This window comes from Sorex araneus, chromosome 3 (assembly GCF_027595985.1).
Source record: "Sorex araneus isolate mSorAra2 chromosome 3, mSorAra2.pri, whole genome shotgun sequence".
Lineage (NCBI taxonomy): Eukaryota > Metazoa > Chordata > Mammalia > Eulipotyphla > Soricidae > Sorex > Sorex araneus.
The window spans coordinates 118,014,357-118,033,168 of NC_073304.1; the positions used below are offsets into that span (position 1 = coordinate 118,014,357).

The window sequence follows — 18,812 nt, forward strand, 5'->3', positions numbered from 1 at the left end:
AGATAACCCTACTAAGGAATCATTTGATAATTAGTTTTCCATTAAAAGATTGTATGTTTTCAGGTTTTAGAAAAGGTCGCGCAGCTGCATTAGCGGCCGCGCAGCTCGGATGTGTCCCAGTCTCGAATCCCGGAGCCATGTTAGTTGCTGCTCAGTGTCGCCAGGGCTCCATCTGGAGAAGGTGTGCTGGCTGCACCTCCTCCTTCCGGCTCCCCGGTGTTGTTGGCCCCAATTCGGGTCCGGAGCATTTTCCGGGCCGTGTTGCTCACCAGAATGCCTGGCCACTTCTCTGTTGAAAGTGGCAAGATGGCGCCGAGGGTGGGTCGAGGGCGTGACTTCCGGCGGCCGGGACCACTTGGAGTTTGGGCTGGCGCCGCCCCACTCCAGTGCCCCCCCGAGGCTCGGATGTGTCCCAGTCCCAAATCCCGGAGCCGTGTTAGTTGCTGCTCAGTGTCGCCAGGGCTCCATCTGGAGAAGGTGTATTCTGTTTCTTCTTAACAAGTTAATACACAATTTTTCCTTTATTCTTCCATCCTGTGGAGGAAGATTTCAAGGTCTGACTCCTTATTTTATATTAGACCATTTCCTAGCTATCTCTGATCAGGCTTGCACTTTTAATTTATTATTGTTATTTTTTAATTTTAACTTTATTTTTATAAAGTTGTTCACAATAACTTATTACATTTGGTATTACAACAGCAATCCCACCACCATTATTTCCAATTTTCTCAACCACCACCCAAGCCTGCCCCATTAGCAAGCCGTAAATAATTTATTTTATATTGCTTATTATGAATAATCCACTAACAACGATCCAAAAAGTTTCCTTAGAAGAAAGTGTGTAAAGATTGTTGGATCTCACCCTGGAGCCATGAAGTCATTGTATAAGAGATTACAAACATGGTGTTATAGGTTGAGCTTTGTGTGCTAATATATATTTATATTTTTTGACCAAGGTCAGTTGCCTTCTAATTTACACCCCATCCAATGTGTGTGGTGTGCTACTCCTGGTACATCAGTGGGGTAGAGTATGAGATATCACACACCTGCGAATGCAGCCACATACTCCAGGAATTCTAAAATTTTAAGTAGGGTGATACAGCTGTAGTTAATTTTTTTAACTGGATGGTGACTTTGGGGTCTGGAGGCATCTCTGCAGCTTGTTGATCTCTTCTGAGATTTATGTGTGAGTCTCTGGATTGTGGCCATTAATGAGTTATGGTGCCAGAGAGGCTTGCCCTTTTTAAACCTTTCCTTGTTTCTTTCATGTTTTAGGCTCCATGATGTGCGGTGTTGTAAATGTAGGAGTTCATGCATGCCGTGTTCCAGCACCACACTGCGCCAGAGTCTATACTCCACCACTATCTTGGGTTCTGCCGTCAAGCCCCCTTCTTGGGAGTGTGGTGCTGGGGATCTAACCGTGGTCTCAGACATGCCAAGCATGTACACTGTGCCTCAGCCCCAGTTACTTTCTTAATGTTAAAATATTTCACTTCTGGCCAGAGCAGGTACAGCAGGTAGGACACTTGCCTTGCATGCGGCTGACCTGGGTTCAGTCCCCAGAACCCCATATGGTCCCGTGATCCCTGAATGCAAAGCCAGGAGTAAGCTCTGCACAGCGCTGGACCGCTGGGTATGACCGCCACAAACTTTGTTTTCATTTTTTCCAAAGAATTAAGAACAAATCTATGGGACCAGAGAGATAGTACAGAGATTAAGGTGTGTGACTTGCACACAAACCAACCTGGGTTCAATAGCCATCTCCCCATATGGTCCCCAAGCACTGCCAGGAGTGAAACCTGAGTACCAAGCCAAGAGTAAGCTCTGAGTACAGCAGGGGTGTCCCAAAACAAAAATCACTCTGTATCTTCTCTCTATATATTGAATTTTGCCCATCTTAACAAATGATAAGAATTCTGAGAGTGCTAAGGTGAGTGTTTATGGTTAAGCATGTTAACTCTAAAACATAAGCAGTGTATACATTGTCTCTTCTTTGCATCTCATATTAATATGATGCTCACAAGTGGAGTGACTTGTTTAAGATGACAGTGTTTTCTTGTCCCAACATCTAGGTTACTTTCACCAAATGTCTGTATGCACAGTTAGTGCAGCAAAGGTTTGTGCCCGACCGGAGGAGTGGATACCAACTGCCGCCTCCATTGCATCCCCAGTATCGGGCCCATGAACTGGGCATGAAGTTGGTAATGTTGAACCAGAACATTTTCTTTTCATTGTTTAATGTGAAAAGGCTCTTAGCAGAACAATGCCATGACATATAATGTCTAGAAGTAATGTTTTGTTTATGTGAGAATGTGACAGCGCAAATAAGAAAAGTTTTCAACAAACTATGATTGAATAGATGTGAAGCTATCTAAAAAATTCAAGTTAATTCCTTTCTACCTCTACCAAAATTAATTCTAGCTAGGCCAGATATTTATTTATTTATTTTTAATTTTTTAAAAATTTATTCTTTTATTGAATCACCGTGTGGAAAGTTACAAAGCTTTTAGGTTTAAGTCTCAGTTATACAATGCTTGAACACCCATCCCTTCACCAGTACACATATTCCACCACCAAAAATCATCACAGTATACCTCCCTCCAACCCCCCCACTTCCCCAGCCCCCCACCCCACCTGTGTAACTGATAAATTTCACTTTACTTTCACTTTACTTTGATTACATTCAATATTTCAACAAAAAACTCACTATTATTGTTTGGAGTTTCTTCCCCCAAAGTTGGACCTGCTGAAAAACATTTGATAATTTCCATTGCTGAGAATGAAGAGATAGGAGATCGAGCGGCCGCAGTAGCGGCCGCACACTTTTGGATTTCTGTATTTTAGTATTTTAGTAACTAAGTCCAGAGAAATATCTGCCAGAAATTGTATCATTGCAAGCTTGTACCTCTCAGCTACTTTATATTCCACATATGAGTGCAATCTTTCTATGTTTGTCTCTTTCTGACTCATCCCACTCAACATGATACTTTCCATGTTGATCCACTTATATGCATATTTCATGACTTGATGTATTCTGACAGCTGCATAGTATTCCATTGTGTAGATGTACCAGGGTTTCTTTAACCAGTCATCTGTTTTTGGGCACTCTGTTTTTTTCCAGACTGTGGTTATTGTAAACAGTGCTGCAATGAACATAGAAATGCAGATGTCATCTTTACTATACCTTTTTGCCTCTCTGGGATATATTCCCAGGAGTGGTATTGCTGGGTCAAATGGAAGTTCAATTTCTAATTTTTTGAGAATCGTCCATATTGTTTTCCAAAAGGGCTGAACCAGTCGGCATTCCCACCAGCAGTGAAGGAGAGTCTCTTTCTCCCCACATCCACACCAACACTGGTTGCTTTTGTTTTTTGGGGCGTGGGCCAGTCTCTGTGGTGTGAGATGATATCTCATTGTTGTTTTGATCTGCATCTCCCTGATGATTAGTGATGTTGAACATTTTCTCATGTGCCTCTCAGCCATTCGGATTTCTTCTTTGGGAAAGTTTCTGTTCATTTCATCACCTCATTTTTTGATTGGGTTGGCAGTTTTCTTCTTGTGGAGTTCAACCAGTGCATTGTATATCCTTGATATCAACCCTTTATCGGATGGGTACTGCGTAAATATCCTTTCCCATTCTGTTGATTGTCTTTGTATATTGGTCACAATTTCTTTTGAGGTGCAGAAGCTTCTTAGTTTGAGATAGTCCCATTTATTTATCTCTGTTTTCACTTGCTTGGCCAGTGGTGTGTCATCTTTGAAGATACCGTTTGTTTCAATATCGTGGAGTTTTGCCGGCCTTGTCTTCAATGTACCTTAGGGATTCTGGTCTGATGTTGAGGTCTTTAATCCATTTTGATCTGACTTTTGCACATGGTGATAGGTGGAGATCTAAGCCCATTTTTTTGCATGTAGCTGTCCAGTTTTGCCAGCACAATTTGTTAAACATGCTTTCCTTGCTCCACTTCACATTTCTTGCTCCCTTATCAAAGATTAAATGATCATATGTTTGGGGGGGGTGTCAAAGTATTCAACCCTGTTCCATTGGTCTGCAGCTCTGCCTTTGTTCCAGTACCATGCTGTTTTAATTACTACTGCTTTGTAGTAGAGTTTGAAGTTGGGGAGGTTGATTCCTCCCATTTTCTTTTTCCCAAGAATTGCTTTAGCTATTCGTCGGGGCTTATTGTTCCATATTAATTTCAGGAGCGCTTGCTCCATTTCTTTGAAGAATGTCAAGGGTATCCTTATAGGGATTGCATTGAATTTGTACAATGCTTTGGGGAGTATTGCCATTTTGACAATATTAATTCTTCCAATCCATTAGAGGGGATGTCTTTCCATTTCTTCTTGTCCTCTTTCATTTCCTGAATGAAATTTTGTAGTTTTCATTATACAAGTCCTTTACCTCCTTAGTTAAGCTGATTCCAAGGTACTTGATTTATTGAGGCATTATTGTGAACGGGATTGCTTTTATCTTGTCGCTTTCTTCTTTCTCATTATTTGCATATAGGAAAGCCATGGACTTTTGGGTATTGATTTTATAGCCTGCAACTTTACTATATGAGTCTTTTGTTTCTAGGAGTTTCTTGGTAGAGGTTTTAGGGTTCTCTAAGTATAGTATCATATCATCTGTGAATAGTGAGAGCTTGATTTCTTCCTTTCCTACCTGAATGCCCTTAATATCTTTTTCTTGCCTAATTGCTATTGCAAGTACTTCCAGTACTATATTGAACAGAAGTGGAGAGAGTGGGCATCCTTGTCTCGTCCTTGTTCTTAGAGGGAAGGCTCTTAGTTTTTCCCCATTGAGAATGATGCTTGCCATAGGTTTGTGATAAACAGCTTTGACTATATTGAAGAAGGTCCCTGTTATACCCATTTTGGCGAGAGTTTTCATCACAAATGGGTGCTGGATCTTGTCAAATGCTTTCTCTGTATCTATTGATATGATCATATGGTTCTTTTCTTTTGTTGATATGATGGATTATGTTGATTGATTTCCGAATGTTAAGCCATCCTTGCATCCCTGGGATGAATCCCACTTGGTCGTGATGTATGATCTTTTTGATGAGTTGTTGAATTCTATTTGCTAATATTTTGTTGAGAATCTTCGCATCTGTGTTCATCAGGGTATTTAAATGAAGACATTAAAGCTCTTTCCAGGGCGGGGGGGGGGCTGGAGCAATAGTGGTTAGGGCGTTTGCCTTGCATGGGGCTGACCCAGGTTCGATTCCCAGCATCCCATATGGTGCCCTGAGCACCTCCAGAAGTAACTCCTGAGTGCAAAGCCAGGAGGTAATCCCTGTGCATTGCCAGGTGTGACCCAAAAAGAAAAAAAAAATGTAAAGGGGTTGGGATGGGGAGTGGGGGGTAGGGGGGTGGTGGCCAGAGAAAGTTCCAGTGTCTTTGGCTCAACCAGGTTCGATCCCCAGCATCCCATATGGTCTTCTGATCCCTGCCAGGAGTGACCCTTGAGCACAGGGCCAGGGGTAAGCCTTAAGCACCACCTGGTGTGACCCCCAAAGCAAGATAAGTTTTGGGGGTAGAGAGATAGTACAGTGGATTGCTTGTTTTGCGCACAGTGTACCCAGATTTGAACCCCAGCACCCCATGTGGTTCTTTAAGCCTGCCAGGAATGATCCCTGAGTGCAGAACCATGAGTAAGTCCTAAGCACAGCCAGATATGAGTCGAAAACCAAAAAAACAAAATAAAAATAAATTAAATTGTGCAAACTCTTCTGCATAGCATTTTCACGTTTAGAAATTTATCCTCCATATATTTCACATGTTCAGGCACATAATCAGATACTTGTGTTATCATTTGTAGAAGTAGTACCTAAATGTCTAAGTGTCTGTTAGCAAGGATATTGTTTGATGAATTAGGGGAAGTAAGATAAATTTGCATGTGCTCATATAAAATTATTTCTAATGCATATGTCATGTGGACAAGGAAGGCTCAGTGTATATTAGACCCTTTAGAGACAAAAGGGATAGAGCAGGCTACACGGGCACATGCGCGTTGGCTTGAGAGTGTGATTATTTCTGCAGAAGATGCAAGTGAAATATTAGCAGTAGTTTCCGACAGAGAGCCTTCCCCACCATCCATGGACAGGTGTTGGTCCACAGGTGAAGAGGGTTGAAACTACTGGTCATACTACCTTGGTGGTAGCTGATGGTCCGTGGACTGGTGTGCAGGACATGCCTGACCATAGGTGTGAAAGGCTGAGTCCTACTCTAGAGTGATGGGGAAGTTTCTTTTTTTTTTTTTTAAAAAAAACTTTTTATTAAATCACCATGTGGAAAGTTACAAAGTTCGCAGGTTTATATGTCAGTTATACAATATTCAAACACCCATCCCTTCACCAGTGCCCATATTCCACCACCAGAAACCCCAGTATACCCCCCGCCCCCACCCCCTACCCCCTACTGTATAACTAATGAATTTCACTTCATTTTTTCTTTACCTTGATTACATTCCATAATTCAACACAAAACTCACTATAGTTGTTAGAGTTTCCAAGCAAGAGAGACAGACCTACTACATTTGATAATTAGTTTTTCATTGCTGGAAATGAAGAGATATGCAGCCCCACTGCTACAAGTACATAGCTCTCTCTCTCTCTCTCTCTTTTTTTTTTTTCCCTTTTTCCTTTTCCCTTTTTTTTTTTTTTTCCTTTTTCCCCCTCATCCTCCTTCCAGCGCCTCATAGTATGGTGTACGCCACGCCGCGTTGGCCAGCATGGGGCTTTTGCTTAGTTCACAGTCCAGAGAGGTGGCTGCTACATTAAAAACCTTCAAAATTTCAACAAAAACTTACTGTTATTATTTGGAGTTTCCCCCCCAAGTCAGACCTGTTCAAAAGGAACCATTTCACATTGCTGACAATTATAAATGTTAAGTCCGCGCGGTTTTGAATTTCTGTATAAAGTCCAGGGAAAATTCTGCCAGATGCTGGAACCCCAATTCCTAAAGCTGTCTCTGGTTCCCGCTCGTTCCACATCCACCGGCTCTGCAGAGACATGGGCACCCGGGCCGAAAACCCGGCCGGCCGGAGCGGAGCCCCAGCCCTGGCGGGGGCTGGCCCTGTATGATGGGGAAGTTTCTGTTTGAATTTTTTTTGCCAGGGGCTCTTACTACATTTTTTTTTATATATAAAGTAGTTCACAATATTTGGTTACATTTAATGTTTGAACTCCAATCCCACCACCATTACACCTTCCTACTATATATTTCGGATGTTTCCATCCTGAACCCCAACTCAAGCTGCAAATAGGAGCCAAATAATTTATTTTGTATTGTTATGAAAAACTGCGAAAATGCTCCAAAATGTTTCCTTAGAGGAAAGTGTGTAAAGATTGTTGTATTTTACCCAGGGGCCATTAAGCCCTTCTATGAGAGATTGTTGACATGTTGCCAAAGGTTGAGCCTTGTGTACAGATGTGTGTGTGTGTGTGTGTGTGTGTGTGTGTGTGTGTGTGTGTGTGTAAAAATACTTCTCTCTGAGATTGGTAGCCTCCTACTTTAAACCCCATCAAATGTGGTATGGTACTCTTGGAGTGTGGGTGGGTGGGTGGTGTGAGGTATGAGATGTCACCACATGGTCCAGGAATATGTTCACTTGTGGGTGAGGCTGGGCCGGAGCATGTGGAGAGCATCTGTGAGCATGGCGGCTGTTGAGTTCTGGAGATTTTTGGCTGCTGGGGTGGAGAGGGGCCTCACTGCCGCTCCCTCCCCCGCTTCCCGGGACACCCTAAGTAAAACAGCCTGGCGCCGGGTCCAGCAGCATGGTTATGGCATGTATCACTTACTACATTCTTTTTTTTTTTTTTCTAGCTATAATTTTAATATGCCACCATATTCCACACACATTGCTTTATCTCAAGATGTTCATTAGTGAATCAGGTGTGATTCTGTTTATCTGCTTTTACTGCGTTTGATTTCTAAAAAATAATTGAGAACTATTCATGAGTTTTTATTACCATCTGGCGATTATTCATAAATCTACTATCTTTGCCAGATAACAGACTGTTTTTATTAACTGAGATATCATGAAAAAGGAAATTGGAGACATTCTAAGTTTTCAGAAAACATGTCTGGCAACTAATCAGCTAGTTGTATGACTACTTACTACATTCTTGAAGTGATTCCTCCCTTTACTCTAACCATAGTCTATAGCAAGAAATTTCTGGTTTTATTTCTTTTGGGCGTCTATACTGAGGGCTGACTCCTGCCTTTGGTCTCAAAGATCACACCGGGAGGATCTTATGGGGGGATCTTATAATGGTTCACGATCACAATCACAAAATCCCATTGATCGTTGAGTGACTCGAGCGGTCTCAGTAACCTCTACATTCGTCGTATCCCTGAGACCTTAGAAACCTCTCTCTTCTTGGCCATCCTAATGATGCCGCATTGGAGGCTCCTTCAGTGTCAGGGGAATGAGATCCAGCTGGTTACTGGCTTTGGCATATAGATACACCATGGGAAGCTTGCAAGGCTGTCCCATGTGGGCAGGAAGTTCTCAGTAGCTTGGGAGTTTCTCCCAGAGGGAGAAGTAGGTTATAAGATATCGCTTCTGGGAGCTTGCTTTTAAGTCTCTGGATGTTGGCCGTTGATGGGATTACACACACCTGGGTTCCTCTGCTGGTACCTTCATGCGTGAGGCCTGTCCGAACGTGTGGAGAAGGGCTTTGAGCATGGCTGTGGCTGGGTTCCGATGGTCTTTGGCCACTGGGAGCTCTGCTCGGGGCAGGGAGGGAAGCTGGAGCCCATCCCCTCCGAGGATCCCCGGGGAAGACAGCCAGGCATGCGGGCAAGAGACTCCCTGCCTCATAACCTCTTATATGGTTATGAGGATCAAATCTGGGTTGGCCATGTGCAAGGCCAACCCACTGTATTATCTCACTAGCCTCAAGAAATTTCTGGTTTTATTTTTATTTCTTTTTTTGTTTGTCTTTTGTTGGGGGGCCACACCCAGTTGTTCTCAGGACATACTCCTGGCTCTGCACTCAGGAATCACTGTGGCGGAGCTCAGGGGACCATAAGGGATGTCGGGGATTGAACCTGGGTTGGCTATGTGCAAGGCAAGTTCTATTCTTGCTGTGCTATCACTCCAGTCCTGAAATTTCTAGTTTTTTTATTGTTTGGGTCACATCTGGCAATGCTTAGGGGTTATTCCTGGCTCTGCGCTCAGGAATTACTCCTGGTGTTGCTTGGGGGACCATATGGGATACCAGGGATTGAACCCAGGTTAGCCACGTACAAGGTAAATGCCCTACCTGCTGTACTTTTACTCCGGCCCAAAATACCTGTCTGGTCTTAATCAGGAAAAATTACCTCTTAGAAGAGAACAAGATCCTGTTTCATACTTGCTTTTTTTTTTTGGGGGGGGGGTCGCACCCAGCAATGCACAGGGGTCACTCCTGGTTCATGCACTCAGGAATCACCCCTGGCGGTGCTCAGGGGACCATATGGGATGCTGGGATTTGAACCCGGGTCGGCCGCGTGCAAGGCAAACGCCCTACCCACTGTGCTATCACTCCAGCCCCTTGCTTTTTTTATATATACATAATTTTTAGAATTGGTGGAGATTAAAAAAATTGTGATTAAATTATTTTTTCATAAAATTCAAGAGGTGTCACCACTGTATTCAGGTCCATGTACTCCTTCACCTGGCTCTTGATTATGGCTATATGGAGAGGTCACCTAATAGTAATAGCTCTCTTTGTTCCATCTAGGCTCACGGGTTTGAGATCTTATGTTCCAAATGTAGCCCACATTTTTCTGACTCCAAAAAGTCTCTTGTGACTACCTCCCCACTCTGGACAGGCTTCCTTGAAAGTCTGAAGAAAAATGATTATTTTAAGGTAAGACTTGTAATGCACTTTCAAACAGGGGAAATAATAATTGGGGCCATATCAGTAGTACAGCTGATAGGAGACTTGTTTTGCATGCGACAGACCCAAGTTTATCCCTGAAATTCTATATGGTCCCCTGAGTCCCATCAGAAGTGATCCCTGAGTGCAGAGCAAAAAGAAAATCCTGAACATCCTGGTTTGTTTGGGTGTGGTCCCCAAACAAACCAACAATAAATGGGGAGAAAAATGAAGCCAGTGTTTTAAAATCCTATGTATATTCTGGAATATTGATATATTCCAGAGAGTTTTGAATAGGCACGATCAATGAATAGCCCATGAGGGGAAAATGTAGAAAAGAAGCATTATTCTATGCAAAAAAATCTAGACAAAAGAGTTGCCATCTGGTTCCTGCTGGCATGGCAGCAACACAAGTGGCAGCCTCAGAATATACCTGCTCCTCCGACTTTGAAGAATATATGGACTCACCCGGTGCTAGGTACCCTGTGCAGTCAGAAATCTGCTGATAACTTTTGGCTCCCCCAGAATGTAACTTCTGCACTGGGGAGACAGCTCAAGGGCTAGAGATGATGCTTTGCATGCCGGAGCCTCTGGTTTGATTCTTTCTCTGCCCAGTCTCCCAAGTGTCAGGTGTGACCCCAAAACAGAAACTGATAAATGTTTGTTTGCTGTTGACTGAACCAAACTGGTATCATAAGCAGTAGGTTAATTCGTATCTTACTTAACATTACATACCGAGCCCTCACTACAAAGTGCACTGGAGAAAACATCGTGATGTTCAGTTGATCATCACAGGGCTCTTCCACCTGGCTGCTTCATGTTGAGTAGGGGGAGTGTGGGGAGGGAGGATGGGGGGAGGCTGAGAGGAATCTGTATATAAGTAGACCCATGAAGTTCAAGGGTCAACTATAGAGTTTTACAGAGCATAAAATACGAAAAACAAATGTCATGTATACATGAGGTGAAAAGTAGGATTGTGCTCTTTTGGGGTTCTCTTTATACTTTGTTTTAAAAGTGAATTACAAGTTAATTATTTGTAATAGCTAACAGAAAATGGTAGGTATTTTTCCAAATTGAAAAGAGACCCGTAACGTTTAAAAAAAAAAAAGATTAAGAACCACTATTCTGGTTTATTTGAAGAACTGAAGCTCAAACAGGAATGTTGAGGCAGGAGAGCTAGGTCACAAAGCATCTTTGCATGACCTGGAGGGCTCGGTGGGTTCCCCAAGCATTGCCATGAGTAGTCCCTGAGCACCACGAGGTGTCACATCCAAGTCACAAAAAACAAACAACCCAGGTACGTTGGTGACAAAATGGGGACCATACAATAAGTATATTGTATCTTGTTATATTGCACATGCCATTAAAATTGCTGATGAGCAGGTTGTTTTAAGGACATACTAAATGGTATTTAAAATAATGTTTTGATTGTCCTTTTTTTTTCTAAGGGATTGATAGAAGGTTCAGCTCAGTATCAGGAAAGGCTAGAAATGGCAAAGAACTACTTTCAGCTCTCAGTAAATCGGCCAGAAAGGTGAGTTTATTACTACCTAAATACGGCAGCAGAGTGGTGACTTGCCGAAGTTAAGGTGTTGCATCCTAGGATGCTTTCCCAAGGTGTAACGTGGGATGGTGATGGCTGTGCAGTGGGCTTTTCTCTCAGATATTTACCCATTTCTACCTGGCAGTCATTGGTAGAAACCAGGATGCGTTTTTATTTATTATTTCTTAATGTTTACAATCTTATTTTTGTGTAATCTTGCTTAACATAGTTGAATGTCTTGGCCAGATTCAGGTAACTGAAGAGCCTTTATAAGTAGTTTATATTGTCTTGACCCAGGATAGACTGTAAACAGTCTGAAGCAACATGGTAAATAGCATCTTTCTAAAGTTGGGCTTGAAGATTCCAATCCAGTGAGCTCGGATGTTTCCTTTCTCAGGTAGCAGGGTTGAGCTGTCTCTAGCTGCCAGGACACCATTCACAGGAATAGCCAAGAGAACAGGGTAAACGCCCTCGTGTCACTTTTAAGATCTGTCGAAAGATGCTAGTTCCTCTTAGGCCACTGAGAGCAGCATTGATTCCAGCATGTGTGGATCTAGGTTCAGTAGGTTCCTTTCTGCTTCTGGAAGTTGGTCAACTTTTCTGGTTATAATATTAAAAATCCCTCTGGGAGAGCCCAGCAAGCTACCAAGAGTATCTAGCCTGCATGGCAGAGCCTGGCAAGCTCCCCGTGGTGTATTCGATATGCCAAAAACAGTAACAAGTCTCACAATGGAGATGTTACTGGTGCCTGCTCGAGCAAATCGATGAACAACGGGATGACAGTGCTACAGTGCTGCAATATTAAAAATCAAGTTTTTCTTGGCCATCTTCTCTGGTTCGTGATTTCCTGTCCAAGCCCTTGGGAGCTTTCTGCTTTCTCTGCTCTTCCCGCTCCCCACAGCAGGCTCCCAGCAGGCTCGTCTGGCTCTCCTGCTTTCAGTCAGCTGGGGTCCCAGGATGCCTTCTTAGGGTGTCAAGATAGAAGGAAAGGAAAGTGAGAAGGTGGCCCCAAAGTTAGGGTTGTCTCTCTTATTTTTTGTCTTTGGTCTACATATGGCAGTGCTCAAGACTTACTCCTGGCTCTGTGCTCAGGGCTCACTCCTGGTGGTGCTGGGGGACCATCTGGGATGCTGGGATCAAACCAGGGTCGGCCGTCTGCAAGGCAAGTGCCTTACCTGCCGTACTATTCCTCCAGCCCCAAGTTAGGGTCATCTATAATGAATCTACCTCTCCCCAGGGTGCTTATCTTCTTACTCTCTTGGGTCAGACTTAGTTTAAGAATTGCAGTAGTAAGATGCAGGGAGTGGGCTCAGAAGGGTGCATCCAGTGGTGGACATGGTGTGCAGACTTGTAGTCCTAAAACATTTACGCTCAGGTAGTGTTACCTTGGTAAGAAAATAACCAGAAAATGAAACCAGCTAAACCTGAGCACCAGCAGGTGTGGCCTGAAAGTAAAAGAAATGAGACTCATACATGGAGAGTCCAGACTCTTCCTACAAAATAAAATGCTGATTATTTCTTTCTTTTCACATGCCTGCCCCTTTCCTTCCCCTTCATTTCCCTCCACTCCCCTCTCCTCCCTCTTCTCTCCTCTCCTCACCTCTCCTTTCCTCTACTCTCCCACTCTTCTCCTCATCCCCTTCCCTCTCCTCCCCTCCCTCTCCTCTCTATACTCAGGGTTTACTCCTAGCTCTACTCTCAGGAATTACTCCTGACTGTTCTTGGGGACCACTCAGGATGCCAGGATCAAACTCGGTTTGGCTATATGCAAGCAAAAGCCCTACCCACTGTACTATTGTTCCGGCCCGATTTAACTCTTTTCTAATAATAATGTTTGTTCTTATTTCTAAAACACATTTATTATAGCAAATAAAGATGTAAGAAGGAAAATATCAGAGAGTTAACCACTCATATTATTTTGACACACTGATTCCACCTTCCCAGTCTCATCCAATTCCTAATAGCAAGAACTCTGTAGAAGTTTATTTTCTGCATTTTTTGTTTTGTTTTTGATTCACTCCCAGTGGTGTTCAGGAACTACTCCTGACTCACTGCTCACTCAGAGTTGCTGCTGGGAGTGTCTTAGGGTCCATACAGTATTAGAACTCAGACCCTTGCATTCTGTGTGCAGAACATATGCTAATGCCCTGCCTCGACTGACCATGATTTTTACTGATAATGATCATATATTTTCCCATGATATTACAAATCTGGGCTGGAGCGATAGCACAGCGGTTGGGCTTTCGCCTTTCACGTGGCCAACCTGTGTTTGATTCCTCCACCCCTCTCGGAGAGCCCGGCAAGCTACCGAGAGTATGGAGCCCGCACGGCAGAGCCTGGCAAGCTACCCGTGCGTATTGGATATGCCAAAAACAGTAACAATAAGTCTCTCAATGAGATGCTACTGGTGCCCGCTCGAACAAATCGATGAACAACGGGATGACATTGAATCACAGTGAATTACAAATCTAAATGCATAGATTTCAAATACATAATGCTGATTTCTTTTTTTTTTTTTTTTGCTTTTTGGGTCACACCCGGCGATGTACAGGGGTCACTCCTGGCTCTGCACTCAGGGATTACCCCTTGCGGTGCTCAGGGGACCATATGGGATGCTGGGAATCGAACCCAGGTTGGCCAGGTGCAAGGCAAACGCCCTACCCGCTGTGCTATCACTCCAGCCCCAGTGACAGATTCTTTAAATGGCTGAAAATTTATGAAGTCTAGACAATATTAGGCAGTAGTTAGGTTGAAGAAGAATAGAATCTTGTGTACTATTTCTAGACTATAAAACAGTCGGCTGCGTGCAAGGCAAACGCCCTACCCGCTGTGCTATCGCTCCAGCCCCTGATTTCTTTTTTAAAGCACCTTCTAGATATGTACAATATGACTACTACACATGTGAAATTAATTAAAAGATACAGGTAATAAGGACAGAGTGATACTACAGCAGGGAGGGCATTTGCCTTGCACATGGTTGACCTGGGAAACCTGTGTTTGACCTCCCGCATCCCAGACATCCCCGAGTCTGCTGGGAGTGATCCGTGAACACTGCCAGGTATGGCCAAAAAGCAGAACAAAAACCACAATGAGTATATTATAGACAGACAACATATTCACTCAACAAATATTTATACTATCTCTTAGTGTCAGGTCGGTTTTAGGTCCTGGAAAATAATAAGTAAATGCACAGTCTCCCCCCCACTGTTGAGTTACATAATTGTTTAGCTTTTTGATATTTCAGAGTTCCTGATAACATTTTATTTGAGAACAAGTGTCTGTAACCTGAAATGCATGTCTAAAACCAAATGAGACCATGTAATCTCTGCCAACTTTAAAATAGTATTTCTGGAGCTAGAGCAGTAGCACAGTGGGTAGGGCGTTTGCCTTGCACGCAGCCGACCCGGCTTCAATTCCCAGCATCCCATATGGTCCCCCGAGCACAGCCAGGAGTAATTCCTGAGTGCAAAGCGAGGAGTAACCCCTGTGCACCACTGGGTGTAACCCAAAAAGCAAAAAAATAAAATAATTAAATAGTATTTCTTTTGTGATGAATACTCTGAACTTATAAAAATATTCATGTCTTGTCTTTTTTATAGTTCTTTTGCTATGAGCCCAGGTGAAGAAATCTTAACCTTTCTACAGAAAACTCCATATGATCTAGAAGAGCTTAAGAAGGAAGCAGTTCATCTTCCCCCAGAAGATGGTAAGTTATGGTCCAGGAGAGAGCAGAGGGGTCAGAAGGAAGGGTCAGAGCATTCTGTGTAAGTTTGACCAGGTCCTCCTGTGAGTACCGTAGAGAAGTAGCTCGGGTGCTTCTTTTTCAGATGACCAATGGTTAGATCTCACACCTGATCAGCTCGACCAACTCCTGCAGGAAGCAGCTGGCAAAAAAGAGTCAGAGCCGGTTTCCGAGGGGACAGAGCACAGCTATGACCTGACCCGAGTCTCCAAGAGTATGAAGGCTTTCATATCCAAAGTTTCTACCCACAAAGGAGCAGAGCTGCCTCGGTAATTTAGGTTCAAGTATGAATATCTCAGTTATCACAACCCTGATGTCATCCAGTCACTGCTGCTTCACTTTTGTTTTGATTTTTTTGCTTTTGGGGCCACACCCATTGGTGCTCAGGGCTTATTTCTGGCTGTATGCTCAGGGTCCTGGCTCAGGGGACCATTTATAGTGTCAGGCACCACAAAAACAAAACAAAACAAAAACGCTTCGTGCAAGGCAAGAGCCTTATTTACTGTATGATCTCTCTGGTCCAGCCACTTGTTTCTGGGTCACACCTGGTGGTACTCAGGGGTTACTCCTGCACTCTGCACTCAGAATGGCAGGCTCAGGGGACTCTAGGGGGTGCCAGGCATTGAACATGAGTTGGCCACATGCAAGGCAGGCACCTGACCTGCTGTGCTGTTGCTCCTGCCCCAGCAGCTTTCACTTCTATTTCATCAGTCTTTCCTATTTCTTGCCCTGCAAGAAAGCAGGAGGAATCTTTAAAATCTAAACTAGTTACCTTGCTTTACCTTTTCTAATATTTTTTAGGTCCTCCCCAGTGATGGTGGGACTGGAGGGTATGGCTAGCCTGCTGGAGGCTCTGCTGGGTCATTGTCAGGGCGTGACCCCTGCTAGCCAGCCCTCAGCTTCTGCCAGCTCTTCTTTTGAGGTGCTTTTTTTTTTTTTATTGTTGTTTTTTATCTTTGGTAAGTGTCCTTCAGTTCTTTAGAAAACACTTCAGGAGTAATGATAAGAGAACTTGACTTGCATCTCTTTTATCTTGCAGAGAACCCTCTGAGACTCCGATCACTTTTGATGAAAATACTTTTCTTAATTACTTTGATAAGATTTTAGGTGAGTCACGATGGGATGTTTATTTTCATTTTGAAACTGTAAGAAGGGGCTGTAGTGATAGCGCAGTGGGTAGGGTGGTAGGGCGTTTGCCTTGAAACTGTAAGAATAAGGGTTGCTGTGGCTAGGGTATTTGAACATTAGTTCTCTTGGTTGTCAAAATATTTGCTTTCTCTTTGAATTGCGTTCAGCCGTGCCTTCTGCCCTCTTGAACGATTTTGCAGAGGATGCCTGCGTGCCTCTCTCCCTCCCTGCTGTCAACAGTTGCACATTTATATTTTTGCTGACTGAGGGAGTCCAGTGTGTAGTTAGCATTATGCCTTCTCTTTCATTTATTCTCCTTTTTGTACTAATTGCACTACCCACTGGCTGTATTTTAAACTGTTTTTAGTAAACAAATACAAATTAAATATCAGAATTTCCCTTTTTTTTTGTTTTTTGTTTTGGAGGCCAAACTGGTGTACTCAGGAGTTACTCATGCTCTGCACTCAGGAATCATTTCTGGTTGTCCTGAGGGGACAATATGAATTCCAGAGATCAAACTTTGGTTGACTGACTGCATGCAAGGCATGCATTCAGCCCTACCTGCTGAACTATCTCTCTGGACCCAGGACTTTTTAGTTTGTCTATCATGTTGGCAGAAATGTAGGAAGTTGATAATTACCTGTTTCATCAGGGGTTGAAAAACGAGCACTGTCAGGCCATAGAGTAGAAGTATGCATTATATTTTTGCACAGCATTTGTCACTCTTGAGATTTTTCACTTCTAGGAATTTACTCCATGAAAATTATACCTGCAAAAATGATAATAGCAGCATATAGAAGTATGGAGTATTTTAAATGTCCCCCAAGAGGGAAATGGTTAAATAAGTCATAGTAGTTGCATATTATGAAATGCTTTGCAGCCTTAATAAAGAATGTGATCCATCTATGTTTTAACAGAGGATCTCCAAGTTGAATATATATGTATATATAAATAAAACCTAGTTGTGTTTATAGATCTGTATCAAAAGGTATCCAGACACCTAACGATGCCCTTCTGTGTTTGTATATAGATATTTATACATATATATTTATGTTTAAAAACAGAGTTGATAAACACAAATTACAGTTAGAAGTCTGTATACCCACTGAACGATTAAAAGATTCTTAACTCTGGGACGACATGTTTCTAAGACAGTTGTTGTGTATTGCTTGAGTGTTTGCATCAAAGTTACTAAATCGTACTGCCGAAGTTAATGTGGCAGTTGCTTTGCATCACAGCTGTGGCTGCAACACTAGTTTGAACCCTGGCACCCAGGATAGCCTTCAGAGCACTCTGCTGAGCACAATGCCCGGTGTGGGCCCTGGGCACCGCCTGACTGTTTTGTTTTGTTTTTGTTTGGGGCCGCACTTAGCAGTGCTCTGGGCTTCTCTCTCTGCACTCAGGAATTCCTCCTGGCGGTGCTCAGGGACAATATGGGATGCAGAGATCAAACCTGGGTCGGCCACGTGCAAATGCCCTACCTGCTGTACTATATCTTTGGCCCGTTTGTTTGTTTTTTAAGTACAAAGTAGTTTTTGAATGAAAAATTACATGTGTGTGGCGGTTTGAGGGTGTTGGTGGGGCGCTCAAGCAGTGCTCAAGAAGCTGGGGCCCCCTCTTGGTAACTGCTAGCTAGTCAGACCAGGTGCTCAAATGAAGGTCAGGTGCCTTAACCCCTGTACTCTCTCCTGCCCTATAATTCAGTTTTAAAAATTAATAAAGGCTGAATTGGTCAGAGAGATAGGATAGTACCGCAGGTCGGGCTCTTACCTTGCATGCAGTGGCCTGGATTCATTCCCCCACGTCCTGCCAGGAGTGATCCCTGAGCACAGACCAGGAGTGCCTCTTGAGCACTGCCACTTCTTACCCCAAAACAATAACAAAAAATATTAGAATCTTGTGCTGGGGAGATAGATGGTGGCTAAGGTACTGCCTTGCACACAGACAACCCTGGTTTAATCCCCAGTGCCACATATGGTCCCTAGAACACTGCCAGAAGTGATCCCTTGAGTGTGGAGCCAGGAGAAAACCCTGAGCATTGCTGGGTTTGCCAACCTCCTCTTTCCATCCCACAGCCCCACCAAAAGTGAAAATGCTGAATCTCCTAGCTCAGCATGTACAAATATCTCTAGTAATGCCTTTTTCTGGAAAGAAATTCTGTGAAATAGTTTGCCTACGTATGTTGATCCTTTCCTGCAGATGACAGTCTTCGTTCTTTTGAGACGTTATTTGTCATTAAGAAAGTAACCAAGTGGGTCTTTCTGTCCTGGGATCTGTGTAGGATCTCATGAGTCAGATTCAGATGATCTGGATGAGGAAGACTTTGAATGTTTAGATAGTGATGATGACGAGGACCTGGAAACAGCGGAGCTGGGAGAGGAAATGTCTATAAAAGGAACTCTTGATAACCTCAAGTCCTACATGGCTCAGATGGACCGTGAACTGGCACATACCAGCATTGGCAAAAGCTTCACCACCCAGAGGCAGATGGTATATCTGTGTTTAACCTTCTTTCCTCCCCGGGTTT

At 43.4% G+C, this 18,812-nt stretch overlaps 1 protein-coding gene across 2 annotated transcripts in view; it reads left to right on the forward strand.

The window, feature by feature from the left end:
• ECD (ecdysoneless cell cycle regulator) overlaps nt 1-18,812 on the forward strand; it is a 35,315-nt gene that overhangs the window by 11,839 nt on the left and 4,664 nt on the right. For both annotated transcript variants that reach the window (XM_055132651.1, XM_055132650.1), the window contains exons 7-13: nt 2,073-2,201; nt 9,735-9,863; nt 11,321-11,406; nt 15,015-15,121; nt 15,243-15,426; nt 16,197-16,264; nt 18,567-18,775. In XM_055132651.1, the coding sequence (XP_054988626.1) occupies nt 2,073-2,201; nt 9,735-9,863; nt 11,321-11,406; nt 15,015-15,121; nt 15,243-15,426; nt 16,197-16,264; nt 18,567-18,775 (912 nt within the window). The remainder of the gene's footprint in view (nt 1-2,072; nt 2,202-9,734; nt 9,864-11,320; nt 11,407-15,014; nt 15,122-15,242; nt 15,427-16,196; nt 16,265-18,566; nt 18,776-18,812) is intronic.